At 39.2% G+C, this 18,265-nt stretch overlaps 2 protein-coding genes across 13 annotated transcripts in view; one reads left to right on the forward strand and one right to left on the reverse strand.

Annotated features, from left to right (window-relative positions):
• DOCK7 (dedicator of cytokinesis 7) overlaps positions 1-18,265 on the forward strand; it is a 118,457-nt gene that overhangs the window by 46,683 nt on the left and 53,509 nt on the right. For all 12 annotated transcript variants that reach the window (XM_087733705.1, XM_087733706.1, XM_087733710.1 and 9 more), the window contains 4 exons: positions 894-1,059; positions 1,730-1,872; positions 4,115-4,208; positions 5,726-5,888. In XM_087733705.1, coding sequence (XP_087589831.1) covers positions 894-1,059; positions 1,730-1,872; positions 4,115-4,208; positions 5,726-5,888 — 566 coding nt within the window. The remainder of the gene's footprint in view (positions 1-893; positions 1,060-1,729; positions 1,873-4,114; positions 4,209-5,725; positions 5,889-18,265) is intronic.
• On the reverse strand, positions 8,074-16,970 carry ANGPTL3 (angiopoietin like 3). The gene is made up of 7 exons (XM_009461214.2): positions 16,473-16,970; positions 15,343-15,453; positions 14,377-14,494; positions 13,491-13,604; positions 11,774-11,869; positions 9,618-9,890; positions 8,074-8,255 (listed from the first exon to the last, which is right to left on the reverse strand). Exons 1-7 carry the CDS (start codon positions 16,968-16,970, stop codon positions 8,074-8,076), a joined length of 1,392 nt encoding a protein of 463 aa, XP_009459489.2.

Genomic DNA, 18,265 nt, shown 5'->3' on the forward strand with positions numbered 1-18,265 from the left:
TAGTTTTGATCAAACTAACAAAGTTTTGCCTTCCTAAAGTTCTAATATATTTTTGGTGGAAGAAGTTCACATTTTTTGTCTATCTCTGTCTTTATATCACTGCACCACAATATGAAAAATGGGTATCTTTCACCTCAGGTATATAGATAACAAAAGTAAAAAACTGCATTTGCTGTGATCAGTAAGTTGACATGTGCCTAAGTGAAATTTTGGAATTGGATTTGCAGGATGCTTGGGAATGTAGGTGAAAAGGTGATTTTTCAAGGTCTCCTTCCCAGCAAGGTGCATAAGCATGTCCTGAACTAGAAGGGTGTGAGCAACAGAGTGCTCTCTGTTGTTATCCAGCCCCGTCTGGGGACTTCTTAAAGGCCTGTAGGTAACAACCATTCTAAAGCAAAAAATTGCTCTTTAATATGCAGAATTATGGAAAAGTCCTCCCTTATTCCTTTTTTTGGTCAATGAGTATGATATTGTTTATTTGAGGAATGTTTTCAGTTTCCCATGCAACTCCAGATGATCTGAGCACCTGCTGCATGTGATCACATTAAGAAAGGCCATTTCAGACTTCACAGAGTAAAATTCAGCTTTTCTTGAAAGGGCAGTGGGCAGATGAGCTCACTGGGATTTGACAGGCTGTTTGGGAGGCTTAAGAGCGTGAAGCCAGCTGCTTTGACTATCAGGCTGTCCTGTGTCTGGTACTGTTGGCCTGATGGCAGTTTTGTGAAGCAGAAGTCTGATTGTGTAGCATTTAGTGAGCCTCCTCTAGAAGGTGCTATTGAAGCACAAAATCATTGCAAGTTAGAAAAGATACCATTGCTACTTGCTGATTTTGCTAAATGAACCTTTGTTCCTATTCCTCTCCTTTTAATCTCTTGGATTGAATATCTTCACAGAACAAGGAAAAGTTGGAAAAACTGAAATGCCAGGCAGAGCAGTTTTGCCAAAGACTAGGCAAGTATCGAATGCCTTTTGCCTGGACAGCCATTCATTTAATGAACATCGTGAGCAGCGCTGGAAGTTTGGAAAGAGATTCCACAGAAGTAGAAGTTGGCACAGGAGGTACAGTATCTGGCATCTGCATGAGGGAATGTGGACAAATCCAGAGTTTACTGAAGTCTTGATTCATGCCCTGTATCTGCCATTGCTCCTTTTCTTGCTTTTGTCCCCCTGCCCTAGGCTTTCTGATAGTCTTGGGTCATGGTTGAAATAAAACAGAAAAGTCCGTGATAACAAATGGATTTGTCTTTCAAGGATTTTACAAGCAAACCATCTGTTATATTATTTAAAACCAGGCTTCGAAGACTAAGAGAGCGTTACAGGCTGATGAACATTTTACAAAGGAGTGGATTAATCTTTGTGAACCACACAGCTCATCTGAAACTGCTCTTCAGCATCCCCAAAACTGCCAACTTCATCATCTTTCAGACCAAGAGAAATACATAAATCTCCACACGATAAAGACTTTTATAATAGCAGTAAGGCACTGGGGTGAGGTTGCTGTGAGAGGAGCAGAAGTAGTCAGCTGTGCTTCATAGCCTCCTGATGCCTCAGGAGTGTGATTGTCTTAGCATAACCACCTCTTCTATCACACTTACTGTATAATTTCCGAAAGCAGCAGCTTCTTCTTGTGTAGAAAATCCTGGTTGGAGCAAAAGTAGGCTCTTGGACAATTGTTTTTCTTCTTTTTTTTTTTAAATTCCTCCCCCTTTTTATTTTTTATTTTTTGAAGAACGTAAAGGATCATGGTCGGAGAGGCGGAATTCCAGTATTGTCGGGAGGCGTTCATTAGAGAGAACCACAAGTGGGGATGAGGCTTGCAATTTGACCAGTTTTAGACCAGCTACTCTGACAGTGACAAACTTCTTTAAACAGGTATTGTATGAAGCTGTCTAATTAAAGGAGTTGCTCATTGGACAGAGTGATTTGATCACGTGAAGTCAGTTTAGACCTGAATGATTAATTTGTGATGCTTTCAATGCAGGTAATGTCTGTTCCCTGATCACAGGATATCTTTGAACAGCATGCAGTGGGTTTATTATATCATGTGCTTAATTCTGCCAGCAGTGGGTCTACAGTCGTTTGGTGGATTCTTTCAATAAGTTTACTGTGAATAATTACATTATGGAATTTGAAATTATTAGCTGGTTTTGACTTGAATGATAAAGTGGCATCACGACACAGTGACTTAACTACTTTAACTAATAGAACTGGGTCTCCCCAAGAGAATATCAATTTATTTTGCTCCAGATTTTTCTAACATGCATTGGAAAAATCACTGGTCAACATATTTAGAAAAATGCTCATCGAAGCAAGTTCACAAAAACTGAGGATAACTTCTTTGGGTTAATATGTGCCAAAAAGTATTCTAGATGCTTGTCCTAGTCTAGGAGTTGCATGGCCTTTATCATAATGGTCAGCTGACTGCTTTGGTTTCATGGGGTGATAGAGAGTCCCGTTGAAACATCAGCAGGCTCAGAACCAGGTTCATCAATGTGATTAGAGGTTGGCGTTAGTTCCCTGGACACATCCAGGGATGCCTGAGAAAACAAAGCATTTCACTTTGGATGCTGCTTTACTGAGTGGCAGCTCTTCTTAGCCAGAGCGTGGGATTTTCCTGAGAAGCAGTAGAAAACATGATTAAACAGAATAAAATTTTTAGTTAAGCTTAGAAAATGGTTTCAGTTCATTAATTTTTGATAAGATTTGCTTAATGCTACATCTGGTTCAGGAAAATTGTTATTTGAATGTCACCTTTGTGTATAAAAAGGGATTTAATAGTGAGCAACCAGATATTTTTTGGACTGATTCCTCGATTATTGGGAATACAAAGATTTAGATACTATATATTGAAAGTTGGTTACACTCTTTTTTTTTTTTTTTCTCTGATTGTTTTGGTTGTGTGCCACTTTCACTGTGGGTAGCCATCCAAAGTGCTTTTAAATGCAGTAGGGTAAATAAGGAGAAATGTCATCAAGGGCATGAAGTTATCATGGTGCAAACCATGCTGAAGTGGAGGGTGACTCATGCCTCTCGTGCTCTGTGCTTTCATGAAACTCAGTATGACTGTAGTTGGGCTCTGGGAATGGTATCTCTGGGGTCTCAGTGACACAGAGCAGCACAGGGAGTTCCTTTTACTTGGGGTGTTAATAAAATCCAGTTCTGTAACATATTCACCCAAGATGTAGAAAGTAAGAAAAAAAATCTATTATAGCACTGCTAATGCAGCCATTCCACTGGTCATGTTCTGCAGCCCTCTTTGTGATATACACCAGTTCACTAAGTTAGTAATGATTTACAAAAGCATATATTTATTTACTTTGTCGAGGTTGTTTTCACTTGACAACTTTGAAACAGCTTGTTTTATTAATTTATCCTTTAAAAATTGCTGAACATTGATTTAAGATTTTAAGTTTCTAATTCTTCTGTATCTTTTAATTTTTATCTTCCCTTCCTTTTCTCCCCTTGAGTACAATTAATTGAATACCACCTGGCGTTTTGCTCCTTCCATTTGCTTCTTTTTTCATATTGTGATTTATTACCTTTATTATCAGATATCTTCTGCTTTTGGATAGTTAGAGGGTGGCAGAGTCACATTTTTTATCATGTTTCCAAAATTAATGAAATTCTGAGCTCCTAGAATGTGGCACAAGGAAGACTGACAACAGACTCCTTCCACTTCCCACTGTTTCTTAACACTTCTCCTGAAAAGTAAGACTCTCTTAGACTCATACCAGAGAAAAGGCAGAGGAGAAGGAACGAGGATCACTACCTGAATGACAGATACTTTTTCAAACTATTATACTTGCTAAAAATTGGATATTTTGGGGACATCTTTTAACAGTCATTCTCAGTTTTGAAAAAGATAATATTGATGGGGAGAGAAAAGGTTTTCAGTGAGAAGTTCCTGCAGCTGTCATGATGATTAATAAGGAAAAAAGTAAGGAAAAAGGATGGAGAAATGAACTGTAATTTAACACATTAATCTTAACACCTTGTTCTGGGAAGGTACATTTTGATATCAGAGGAAAGAGACTATAGTATTAGGTGGTTTATTCATTCTCTTGCAATTCTGAAGGGTTGTGTAGGTAACCATTTTCTTCCCAACATCCAACAGGAGGGCGATCGCCTGAGCGATGAAGATTTGTACAAGTTTCTTGCTGACATGAGACGGCCATCATCAGTGTTACGGAGATTGAGACCTATCACAGGTATTGAATGAGATCTTTTTGGCTCACATCTGTTAAGGTATTTGATTAGTCCTTCCCAATTGCCACCCAGTTGCCATTCCCTGGTAGACCATGAGCAGTAAAGATGGCATTTTGGCAGTTTTTCTACTGGCATGTGTGCACATGCAGCTCCTGTCACACTGAGAGTAGCATCTGTGAGAAAAGGGTGCAAACCCCAAAGCCCTAAACCCAGCAGGGGCTGAGGAACCTCTGTTTTCCCGAGTAAAATACCTCTCTCTAGCTGGCAGGAGATCTTTGTCCTGGCTCCCACTTGGTTAATAGGAACAGACTCCACCTCTGTTTGAGAAAGGGAAATAAAAATGCTGGCACACCAACAGTGAAACATCACTGGTCCCTGACCTGTGGTATTCCTGACAATATTTACTTAACCTGTTCTTAAAAATCTCCAGCAACAGCAGTCTTACGGCTTCCTTAGATCATCCCTCCCAGCACTCAGCTGTCTGTGTAGTGAGGTTAGGTATTAAGAAAACTTCACAAAATTATCTTACTGCAAATTAATCTGATTATGGTCTGTCATGCCCTCAGGGCAGTTATCACAACCTTTCAAGTACTTGAATACCGTTATTAGTTCACTCTTATTCACCTCCGTTTTGTAGCCTAACTGATCTCAGGTTTTTTTCAACCCTTCCTCAAAGGTTGTGATTTTAAAATTGCCTGTTACTCTCTGCTAGAGTTTCTTTAATCTGTCCATGCTTTTCTTTAAGCAAGGTGCTCTAAACTGGGTATGCTGCTCCTTCTAAGACCTCATGCCAAGCAAAGCAGGCGAATTTGTTTCCAGTGTCTTACACATGCACTGCACATCTTAGAATGGTTGTAGCTTTCTTCTGGACATTGGCTTATTGTCACTGCTGTCACCCAGCCCTTTTCTGTGGAATTGATTCATGCCAATTTTTTTTTTTATGTTTGGCTTCTCCTTTTTAATGCAAGTCCTTTGCTCTTTCTTCTGTTTCACCTTAGTCATTTGATGCCATTTCTCCAAGCCTCCTCTCTTCCGAATTTTTACAATTATTCCAGCCTCAGTGCCATCCACCAACAAGAAGTGTACTGTCAGTACTGTCAGCTGACTTGCTAAGGAAAATGTTCAATAATCTTGGTGCAGATTAGCTTTCAGCAACTCCTGATGTATCCTTCTGGTTTAATAGGCAAGATTGCTGATGAGACTTTGAATATTGTTTTTAACAGTAGTTGGGCCTCATAGTAGCATTATTATGTTATTTCCCCAACTTGCCTATGAGCACAGCATTTGGGACTTGTTAAGATGTATCTTTTCTGTTGGTTCTTATTATCTGGTACCTCAGTTGCCCTAGATATCAGTTTGATTCACTGCTACTTGTTTTTAACAATTCCACATTGGCTGTAATTTATAATTTCTTTATTTACGAAATTAATATATAGGATATTAACCTCAAGAAAAAAAGCATGAACATGCTTTATTTTTAACTTCTATTTATTGTAACAAAACCATTTTTTTCTTACAGCTCAATTAAAGATAGACATATCTCCAGCTCCAGAGAATCCCCATTACTGTCTAACTCCAGAGTTGCTGCAAGTCAAACTTTACCCAGACAGCAGAGTTAGACCTACAAGAGAAATCCTGGAGTTTCCTGCCAGGGATGTCTACGTTCCAAATACCACATACAGGTTAGAGTTTTGAAATATGCTTCACATTTTGAGCCCTGAGACTAGCAAATCTAGAAATTCCTGCCTTATCATCTGGTTTGTTGCGAAACTTGTTGTATCAGTAGATCTGCTGAGCCAGAGGCACAAAAAGGGTCCAGACTGACACAGCAGAAAATACACAGACATGAAGGGACAAACATATTTGCATAAAACTTGGCTGTGAACAGGAACATGAGAGAAGTTTCTCTATTTCCCAAAACTTACAGTGAAATTCAGTTGAATTCTTTTCAGTTTTATGTAGGTTTTTTAATTTGTTTGTGTGCTAAAGTCATCATTCTCTTACTGTTTCTGTTACTTTCTGACACTTTCAGTGAGTTACTTTTTTTCTTTAAAGTGGGGGATAAAAGTGAAGAAAATGCATAATCCCTTCATTCATATTCCCATTTTGATTTAAAAGCAATTTCTTTGTTTACAATGGTTGAAAAACAAATCTTCTGAAGATCTGGAAGGTAAGAAATTTTCCTCAATTATCTAGGAAAACAATAACCTTTCTATAACTAAGCCCAGGCAGGGAGCAGATTTCTTTTCATTATGTACCATGTTCATTTAAAGCTTTTTCGCAGTATCTTTGAAGGCATTACACCTCTGAGTGGTATTGTCTTCTTCTGTTAAGTAATTTCACCAACTTACTCACCAAATCAGTTACTTCTTCTTGTAAAAGTTAGATAAATACAAACCAGATTTTTATAAACCAAAGCTTACAAGAAAGAGTTTAGTCAAGTTCCATATCTCGTGTCTTTTCAAAAGATTTATTTATTTATTTATTTATTTCTGGAGGTTGGACAGGTAATTAAACATTACAATACACCAGTACAATTAAGCAGCACTGTGTGATCTCTTGTTTGTAATAAATCTGTGAGGAATAAAAGTATTTTTGCAGTTTCTCTGTAAATAGTGCATTCTGTTCACAGTTGCTTCGCTCTGACAAATTATAGTTTAAAACCATTTTCTGTATGGTTGCAAATGTTGAGATACAAAATCCATGCTGTACAAGGGTTAGGTAACATATACAAGTCAATATGACTTAATTAATGTGACTCAGTCAATGTAACTGCAGAATTAGGGTCCTTGTCAGTCAACACTTCCACAGCTGGCCATCCACAAGCATGTCAATAGTCCTTCTGCCTTATATATTCTACAGCCGAAGTTAAACAAATGTGAATGTGTTCTCAGGAGCAGGACCAATACTGACACATAGGTTGTGCCTACAGGGTTTTTTGGTTGTTACCACTGACTCAGTTGGAGTTGCCCCCCCTACAGGCAACTGTTCTCTATTTGAAAGGTGTTTTGCCATGTGCTCATGTGGTCTTTTGTTTGATTTCTTAGGTGTACTAAAAGGTCACAAAGGGATGGCTCTGAATCCATTTCAAATGAGAAGAAAAGATCTCTTATTTATTTCAGTAAGCTTTGAAGCTTAGCTCTTAACTTTCAGTAAGAAAGCATAATTCTTAAGTTATTCTTCAAATTCTTCAAATTGCAGGATCTTTTAGATCAGGTTTGTGCTGTGGCTTACTTGATGTGAGTGTACCCATCTATAGCTGCATGAGTACAGTGCTTCAGTGAAGACTGGCCTGAGCTACACTGCTGAAAATTTGTCTGGAAATACACAGAACCCTAAAATGGGGAGTTACCCAGCTCTCATTTGCTCATAGAAACATTCCACAGCAATAACATGAACCAAACATCAAATTAGTTACTTTATGAGACAAAATTTCTTCTTTTCCTTATAGATTAATACTTAAATATCTTCCGTAGCATTTCACCAGGCCTTTGTTAACTGAAACACTTTTCATGTTCCCTGCTACACAACCCGGAAATGAATGCAACAGCCTGAAAACCCATTCCTCCAGGCAATACTATCCAACACATGAATAGGGAGCTGATTCCTAGGCATTAGAGTTTCATCCTAGGGAAGTAAAAGCTCCACGTAAGTTACAGCACATTGACATTGGCGCTGGGGCGAATGAGAATACTCACCAAACATACTCTAAGACCATCGCAAATGCCGCAGAGTTTATGTATTGGAGAATACGCCATACAGTGTATGGATTTAGACATGCATCTGTTATTAAACATAACATGAACTTCTTTGATGTAGTAATGTTCAGTGTATGTGTTCTGAATTAAAATGCATCAGGTTGAGCATTCAGTCAAAACTTTTTAAATCCGTTGGGTGTATCATTATTTTGGTTGACTTGAGCAAGTAGTATCTTCCTTTCTTAGGCTTCCAGTATAAGCCTTTTCTTCTGTCTAGTCTTCCTCTTGACCTTGGTGCAACGTATTTCCCGTTAAGATTGGTTTCCTCACATTCACTGTGCCACCAGCCTCCTAAGGAAAAATATTGTAATGTCGGTTACTGTCAGTTGTACCCTAACATACTGTGCTCAGTTTCCGAGTAGACAGCTGCCGTTTGCAACATAAATCGTCTTTAGACCAGTTCCAGAAAAAATGACAATTACCCCGTATACCCAAATGAAATGGTGCTTGTACATATACTCACTTACATTTGCAAGTTGAGGGCCAATACAAAGAAGTTGTGCTCCCTGTTATTGTCTGCTTCACATAAAAGAAGTGGTGCGTAGAAAACTGCACACACAAGTGCTATCACTGAGTTGGAACACTTGCGAAGTTAGCTTCACACTTTCATGTTTCCCATGACCCTCTACAACTGACTTTCTGATTTGCTGATGTTTTTCTCAGTTACAGATAGTTAAATCTCTGCATCTACAGGAGGCTGAAGAGCCTTTAGTAAACAAATTCTCTTTTTTTATTGGCTCGTGTCCTTAACCACAAGCTTAAATTGTAAGCCCAGTTCTGCTAGCAAAGGACTGGCAGTGAGTCTGTGCTAAAAATGAAAGTTTAGCACTTTGGAAGTCATTGGCCATCTGCTTTATGGTCACTAGAACCGAGTAACACTCTCAGCATTGTTTCAGACATTAACAATTTTCAAGCCTAGAATGACATACAAAGTGTTTGTTGCATGAAGCAGGTGTCTGGAGGGCAATTCTGTATCCTGTGCTTTAATCATTAATTGTTTTTTCAATTGTTCGCTTTTTGCTATAAACTGAAAAAACATAAAAGCTTCATAAAATCAAAGAATTAGGAATCCTTTAACCAAATTATCTTCAAGGAGAAATAATGTCTTCAGCCTCGCATCTCTCTTGCTCTTTTGAGAGTGATTATAGCATGTATACTTGACAAACAGCTAAAATCTACCTTTGAATGGAAACTCACCGTCATTCTTAACTTGTGGTTTGTAGTCAAAATGGAGTTAAGAGTCAGTTTGTCTTCTCTTTTTGTGCAAGGAGGGATTAAACAATGCGACCTAGGGCTGCCACACCAAAGCAGGCATCAGAGGAAGAACTGCCCTTTACTTCATAGCTCAGAATATCATCCTGGGGTTTTGTTTCAACCTGTGCTGCTAGTTCTGTTTCTGATGTTGGTCGTTTGCACAGCCTCACTATGCTTTAGTTTTACCTGTCTATAAAATAGAAAGGTGATGCCTCATTGTAGGACCCTGCTATCTGCCAGCGAAAAACATCTGCCCTTTCCTGCAAGCGGAAAGATGCTGCTGCCCTCTCTTTTCTATATCTAAAGCCAGACTAATATCAGTAACTACCCACTAAAGCATACTACCATCCTTCATGTAACAAAGAAACTGCCATGATAATATACCCAGCATATTGATACCTAGGTAGTTTTCTGGACAGTTGAAGTCATTTATTATGTCCATGTCACGGTCTGCAGTTGAGAACCGCAGTTCTGTCTGCTCTGGCAGTGCATTGGGCATGTTCCCGGAGATCCGTGAAAGCTGGAGAGTGTAGTCTGTTTCGGGGCCTCCCAAGCTGAAGGCATACTCGATGTAACGTTTGTTATCTTTCCAGTCCTGCAGCTCAATCCGTAAGATGTAGTCCCCTTGTTTAGTAATGGAGTAAGTCTTATTCAGGCCTAGCCAGAATTCCTCTGCAAAGTCGTAGTAAATAGATGCTGTTAATATGGAACTAGGCATGAAAACACTTAGCATGTTTTTCAGATCTCTAACCCATACCTCAGATAGCTCATTCACCTTTAAAATATCAGTATTTGAAAGTACATGTTCAAATAAGCTGCGCAGTGTCAGAATCAAGAGATGTCAGAGGTGAGGATTAGGGGACAGAAGTCACCGGGCAGGGAGTTAATGGGGAAGGGGTTATGTGATAAACTTTCCCTAAAACTCTGTGTTGCTCACACTGCTATTCAGTTTGTTTTTACAGATAACCTGCGGGTAGTATGTGTGAAAATATAGTATTTAAAAGGATTTATTCATTGCTTTAATTAAATCAATAATATGAGTCTTGGGGACTGTTGATCTTTTCAGAGGTCTCCTGCTACATTCTTTTTGTTTACCTCTTCTTAATTGCACACTGGTGATCAATAAAAGCAAGAGATATAAATGAGCTGGAGCTTCTCTCTTAACTTTCCCACCTCTTGTGAAACTCTGAGAGGGAGCTCAAGACATTTAAAACATGCATAATTGGAACTGTGTGACAAATGAAGCAAATGACATACATAAAATCTAATTGCAATTGTTGTATTTTTTAAGGAAAGAGCTGCAGAACTAAACTGAGGTTTTGATACCCTTGTGTACAAAGTGAATTTAACTTGAGCATTTTTCTTTTGCTAGAATTCTTGATAATTAGTTTAATTAGTTTCATAAATTATATTCATTAAGTGGCTTATTATCAGCACCGCTGGTATCAGTGCACAATAGGTAATTGCCACATGTAGAAATAGTGTAGCTGAATGTGAGTGCCATACATGCAGGTGGCATTTTAAGCAACAGAAAACAAGATGGTTGAGTAAAATACTCCCACAATTTACAGGTAAGGAGCAGTAGCCTGTTATATTTTATCACCTTAGAATATGCAGCACAGAACTGAGTAGGTCATAGCTGAGAGTCGTGTGATCCTCTGCAAAGTCTTTCTGACACTGAAAAGATGTGGCTTCATGTTAGTTTACTATATGAGAATTGGAGACCAATTGAGGAGCAACTGTAGCATTTAACATGATCAGACAAACTATACAGGTAAAAGTCTACCTCAGTTGTGAGCTACTGTCCCAAAATGCAGGAAAGGTATAGCAGCTTTTTATTGTAGAAGAGGTGGAAGTAAGTCAATATTGCTGCCCACATTGGTGAGGTTTTGATCTGTGCTGTGCCTAGAAAGTCAAAATATTTTCTAAACAAAAGTAAGAATCATCTCATTCTATAAGAAAAATAAGGAAAATCTTCTGGATGGGGAGGCTGTTGGGCAGCACTTGGTGCTACAAATTCTTTGGAGTTGATGATTAACAGGGGAATGTGGGTGTTTCCTCACCCTATCCAGCCATAGAGGGGATTGGCCACAGTGCGGGGAAGCCGGAGGTGTTTGTGCAGGGGAGAACACGCAGCCTGGGGCTCTCTTGAGGTTGGAAAAATTGGGGTGGTGGTTTTAAGGGAAACATCATTGCAGAAAGTTTGAGAAAAAGTAGTGACAGCAACCTGGTGAGGTTTTACATTTATGTGTATACTTTAAAGGCTTTTGGGGCGTGCTTTTATGAACAGTAAAATCTCAATAATTCAAATAGCAATTAAAGCATTCTGGCCTTGATTCAGCAAAAATTTCTAAACACACATTTGAAGATGTGTCTTTGAGAATTTTGCTGAGTTACGTTTTCTGTTAAGCACTTTCTGGTGTTCCACTAATTAGGTAAGCTGTTCAGATTTGATTGCAGGTTTTGTCTGCTCTCATGTGAACACCTTTAATTAAGAAGATACAGCTTCTAAAAGCAACTGATACAAAGAAAAGACACAAAAAAAGCATTTTTACCATTGAGTTCACCAAAACCATTTGCATAGGCATCCCAGGTTTGGTTGAAATCTAGTGATCCATCCACTCTGTTCTGGATTACAGTCCAGGAACTGCCTGTGAATGCGAAGAGGAAATAAGTCACAAGCCTGGCTTAAGTGTTTAAAGCACTAGAGAGAAGATGGAAAGTAACTGAGACCGTCAGGTGCTGACCCACAGACTGCACTGCTGGCGCTGCCCTTATGCGAGCTCGCTCTCCACTGCAGTGAAGAAGAAAATAGGTTTGCATTGAAGGTGGCTCCATATGAATCCCACTTCCTCTTCGTTTTGCAGCAGACCTGAGTGCGTGTGTACTGAGCTATAAAGCCTCTCAGCTGTACGGAGAGCAGATGCTCAACTCATCTTGGCCTTGGCCTTATTAACTGTCTATGAGTGTGCTCTTGGGTGCTCCAGTTTTGAGGTAGAATGAGTTACCTAAATCTTCATGAAAGCAATTCAAGTGAGCACAGCTGAACAGAACACAGGGCCATTCGAGTGTCCTCTGCCACACTTCCAGACTTATTTTGTTCAGCTGACTTAACTGGGTTTCATTTGTTTATGAGGGCTGAGAAACACAAACATAGAGAAAATGATAAAAAAGGAGATATGAAATGTTCCAGACATTTGATCAGATTGCCAGACTCCCTCTATTGATAGTGCTTGATTGCTGGGAACACAACTCCACAGAAGGTATGAAGTGTTGAAGGCCGTGTCTACGCTACGGCTGCAGTGGGGTCTTTATCCTGACCAGGTCATGACACCCTCATTTCACCAGTTTCAACAAATGTAAGCAAAGGAGCTTTTTGCACAGGGTAACGCCGTGCTGCTCTGTTTACACATCCAAACAAATCCCATGACCCTGCCACGTTTGCATCAGTGTGTTCCCAGGTTCTCCAGGTAGCAGTGGCAAAGGGACCACGCGGGGAAGCTGGGCAGGGCACGCACAGAGCAGCACTGCAGGATGATGCATTGCAGGGTGAAAAAAACAGGGAACAGTGAACTGGCCAAACGATGTGTGATCTCTGGGTAGTGGCAAAAGGAACAGACAAATGGGTTTCTTACAAAGACAGAGCTTGGGTAGGTGCTGTACATCCTGGTCCCTGACAATTCTGGACCTATATGATACATAGGTACTGACTCACCCAAACATGATACAGGAATCCTGTCTCCAGGACAGGGTTAGTTTGGGTTAGTTTGGTATATCTATATAACTATATATCTATATAACTAACTGTAGTTATACCTGTATAACTAACTCTTTGGGTTAGTTTGGTATATTTAAGTCTCAAGCAGTAACCCTTGTTAATGAAACAAAATTTTACTAAGGTACTTACTATCTACTGTTTGCTTTTATTTGGAAAAGTTATTCATGGTTGCAATATAATGGTATTTATAATTGCCATTTTCATTATCTATAGCTAAAGGGGCTTGGGTTTTTTAATATAATTAATTTATGTCACATGATTGAAAGTCCTTTCCTTGGTATAAACAAGAGGCGAATAAAGAATGAAAGCAGTGTCAAGGAGACTTCAGGATATGGGAAGCCTGAGTTCAGAGCACAGATAGTCCAGTAACAGAAGTCAAAAGGATACATAAATCATGATAAGTTTTTGTGTGCTTTGGGATGAGACATGTTTTTTTTGGCTTATAAGAAGCTATTTATGTGAAAATTAGACTGTTGCTAGCACAGCTGTCTTACCAAATTTCATTTCACAGTAGACATCGAAGGCTTCTGAGCCGTTGGGCTTAATAGTGTAAACACCACTGGACCGCATGCCGCTGTTATAAAGAGCAGTGCAGTCAGGAGCAGCACCTAGGAAAGCAAATAGCAGACAATTACAAATACTGTTTTGGATGTGGTAAGTTTTAATCCAGCTTTGTAACTTTAATTTCTGTATGGGATAGAGCCAAAACAAAAGCTGGAACAATCTTTTTGGTAATTTTACTTTACAATAAATGTCATGAAATCGACAAACTGCTTTGGGCTTGGTAGTACAGCTACCAAGTTGTACGTAGATTGGACCACCTATATTTTTTAAGGTAGGCAAGGTTTCAGTTTAGATAATTTTGGAAAGTTTGTAAGGCCTAAGTCTAGAATCTGGCAAATGGATTTTCCTACCTCTTGTAAAATTCCCAATAAATACCGTTCCCATTGCTGCAGTTCGAAAATGCCTCTCAACTTTAAAGAAAGCTCTTCCAAATCTTAGAATTAGCCAGTGTGAAGTAAATTAGTTCTCTGTTCATACTCTCCAAGACAGGCATCGGCAACGTCAGAAGTGTCAGTGAAAGGATGGTCACAGCACGTGTTTACAAGGGGTGAATGGAGGCTGAAGGTTGAGGACAGGATTACTGCATTATAGGATGTTGTGCCTGTATGTCACCCCAGAGACAAGTACATGGATAGTGGGGCTAAATAGATGATGGCATTTTTTCCAAAGCACGAAATTTAGCTCCTTCCCACAGCGCTGTATATAACATGTGTCTTTTGCTTTTAGTCTTTGACTGTTAAAAACCAATGCAAATCTTTCACAGAGTGCTGCGAATGCAATGCGTTGTGTAGTCATGTCTAAGAGATAAGGTCTCACCATCAGATTTGTATGTTACAGCTGTGGCGTTGCGCATGGGAAAGCTGGTGGCCTCTGGTTCTGTTTGGTCCCCCGTGAAGGAGTTCTCTGCGAGTTCCTGGAGCTCGATGTGGTTTAGCTGAAAGAACCGTAATTGCAGACTGTTAATTTCCCAAGGCTCTGAAATGATGAGATTCATGTATCAAGACGAACAATGTCATGCAGAGAATAATTTTTCTTGTGAACGTAATCCTTTAGAATACCCAATTTACAACATAAAAATAACTTTAGAACTGCACTGGTGGATTTCAGTTGCATGAATGTCAGCTGTGCCACTGCTCAAACAAGGCAGGATTCATGAGGCGAGTAAATGACCTGTTCTCACGAGGTGCACCTTAATGGGCAAACAGATTTAACTTATTTCCTCAGGTGACATCAGTTAGACAAATATACCAACAACTAAAGAGCACAGAACCTAGAGTTCCTTAGGCTGAAATGCATTTTCCTTTTATAGCCTCCTCTTAGGAATAGATTAAATATGAGCATGTCAGTTATACCCAGCATTACGGTGACACATGTTGAACTGCAGAACATGACTCTATTGGACTGAATATTGGAAAAGAAGAAAGAGATAGAAAGTAATGATACTTAGAAGACCAAGGGAAGAACAATAATATGATAGATAATAAGAGAAAAAAAAGAAAATTAGCAGTCAGAAAATCCAGCAGCCTGGTGTTGATAGGCAGCATTTCAAAGCTGTGTTCTTGGTCATTGTGTGCCCTGGCCATAGCCTCCTACCTGGCAGCACAGCAGTCTCTCACCCAAAGAGGTACCTGTTTGTGGTCAAAACTGCTTGTACCCTCCTCTACACCCCCAACTGTGAACAAGAGGGATGGCTGACCCAAATGAATGGTTGGGCCATTGACTCCTTCAGTGTTATGAGAGATGACAAATTCTGAAAAAAAGAAATAGAGATGGTTCCTGTACCTTGTCCTCGAGCTCCATTATTTGATTGTGCTGTCTGTCGAGTTGCACATGCTGGTCCTCTACGATTTTGAGAAGTTGCTTGATGTGGTTGTCCTGCTGCTCCACGAAAGCCTGAAGACAGGAAGGGAGCGAGGAGGGTTGTGGTTAGAAGCAGCAGCAGACCTTCACAGTGGCACTGCCTCCATAACTCTTGTCATGGGGTGAGTTCTGAGAGGCACAAACCATTTAACGTTGCCTTTCCTTTTCCAATGAGTTGCCTGCTTTGCCTCTGAAGGGGTGAATTTCTATGCCTCTGAAGTGAACACCCGTTTTTTTTGAGACAAACTACTGGCAGCTTTGTAGACCTTTTTTGTTGTTGCTATTTTCCTTCCATTTTCGCTTCCAGAACAATTATGTTCTGTGAAGTTGTGCCTTGATTCAAACTAGATGTATGCCACTGATCAAAAAAGGGAACAATTCCCAGCATTTAGGGTATTAGCTTGGGATTTGGGAGATCTGGATTTGTCTTTCTGCTTTGACAGAAACATCCAATATTTTCTCACACAAGTTGCTTAGCCTTTCTATGCTCTTGCAAAATACAGCTACTACTTCCTTTTCCATAGGAAAACTTAAACCCACCTCAGTACTTGCATGTATTAAGTCTATTAATACTTGCAAGGTTCTTTGGTCCTGGAGGTCATATAGGTACTATAGATGTCCCTCTTTAAAGGTTTAAACTTCCTGTTTTTATACTGAGCAGGCAGTTCCGTTCCTAGTGCATTGATTTGTAATGAGATGATGACATACAAACTTCTGGGCTTGGTAATCATGTCATTTTCCTGATTGCAAAAATCTTTTATTATTGCAGAATTTCTTAAAACTGATTTGCAGAAAAATACTGAAAAAAATATAGAACCTTATAATTTCACAATTTTCTCACTGATTTCACTGGGGAATTTTACTACCACATAAACAATGTGTCAGATTAAGACACTGATTCTTTTAAGATTATCACAGTGATTTCTTAAAATATACAGTAGTACTACAGTGAAGAGGAAGGGGAAACATGAGCTTCTATTGCACAACTACTGATAATAGCATTACAGTTTACTTTGGCTTTGTGTGTCAGGGGCTTTCACAAGTCTACTTACTTTGAGTGAAGAAATTTCTTTTGTCTCTTGCATTGAAGGCTGGATAATGGCCAGTTTAGTGACTTTGTCTTCCAGTCCCCATACTTTCTCTTGCAGCTGGATTTTGTTTTGTATGAGGTCTTCAATCTTCGAATTCATCTCCTGTGAGAGATTCTTCATCTCTTCATTGTTGATTTGCAGTCTGGCCGTAGTTTGTCTGAGCTGTTCTTCTTCTTCTTTGATTTCACTAGTTTGCAGTGAGAGCTCATAAAAGGACCTATCAAAAATGTAAAGTTTTTGAAAGATGTCATTCATCTGCCCCTTCGTCTTATGGACAAAGTCTTTAAGACCATGCCCAAGCTGGAGGAGTCCATTGGCTAAAATTCGTACATCATCTAACATGGCAAATCTTGACTTCGTCTCAGGAGATGTAGCAGAATCAAAGGAGGAATAATCCTTCTCAGCTCTAGCTGAAAGAGCAAGTGGGGCAATGAATAGAAAGACTAGAAAGATTTTCATATTTTCTGCTCCTGATACTCTTTGGTTGTTCAGGATGCACAGACTTTTCCTACTAACAGTTTTTGCTGTGTAACTGTTCTGGATTGAAGAATTTGATCTATTTATACTCCTCTTCATTTCAGAAGAGGTGGACCAACGAGTTGATCATTAAACTGTGTGTATTTGAACAAATGTAACCCCTCTCAAATGTAGTTTGACACCTGGGAAGATAAAACTGAGAGACAGGCACGTTACTGTATAAACTGGTTCTGAACTTTTTAATCTGCCAGACCTTCTGTTATAAAATGTTATTGATGACATAGTGTTTTTCACACAACACTTTCTAATAGATTAATTTTGGGTCATAATCTTGATAAAGGCCTAAATTGCTTCTTGTTTGTGTTGTATGATTCCTTCTATTGCCTCAGGAGTATAAAAGGGTTTACTATACTTAAGAGCACTGGACGCTGTATTTCAGGTTGTGCAGCTCCTTGATAAGCTGTGGAAGGGCAAAATATTCCCATATGATTCACACAACTTGATTCTCATCTTGTACCATTTTCTGATGTAACTCATTGTGCTGCAGTGGATTTACTTGTCATCTAGTTCAGATTAAGTGAGAAAGAGGGAATTAGGTCCAGAGATTGCCTGGATGTGATTCTACTATGTTAAGGTTTGTGCAGTAATTTACACCATATAAAACTTATTTTTTAAGAGCTGCTTTCCAGAGGTGGGTGAGATAAATAATACCTCACTTACATTTCTCACCTTACCATTCTTCTTACTGTTTAAGATTCACACTACATAAAGCAAGTCTACAAGTACTCTGAAATAGATGTCCTGTTCTGCAGTGGGTCTCTGCATGGAAGCATGTATGTTTTTTGAGTAGTACTGCAGTATGAATGAAGGTATTTTACTTTCTGGTATCACTCATAGCAATCCAAGAAGCCAAAATCCATGCATAATATAGTCTGTACTTTGAAGAGTTTTCAGGTTTTTGCTAGATTCTTGTATGTTTAGTAATTCTTCCCCTGGACTTCTTGTTGTTGTTCATGTACATATGCAAGTATGATATCAAGCATCAATAGAAAAAATATTTAAAAAATGAAGTTGTTATCTCATACGTTGAACTTCTTATGTGATGAAGGGTTGATAATATGCAGGTAACCTCCCCACCCATAATTAAATAACGTTAAAGTATTTTAGATCTCCAGTTAATTGGTGGAGAGTATTTTGTACCGGTATGATTTGGATCAGACTGACTGGAGTATCTGCATGAAGTACAGAAGAACAGCAGGAGCATGTGGATCATCAGG

The sequence above is a fragment of the Nipponia nippon genome, unplaced genomic scaffold, assembly GCF_047370975.1.
Source record: "Nipponia nippon isolate SJK-2023a ecotype South Korea unplaced genomic scaffold, ASM4737097v1 scaffold_5, whole genome shotgun sequence".
Lineage (NCBI taxonomy): Eukaryota > Metazoa > Chordata > Aves > Pelecaniformes > Threskiornithidae > Nipponia > Nipponia nippon.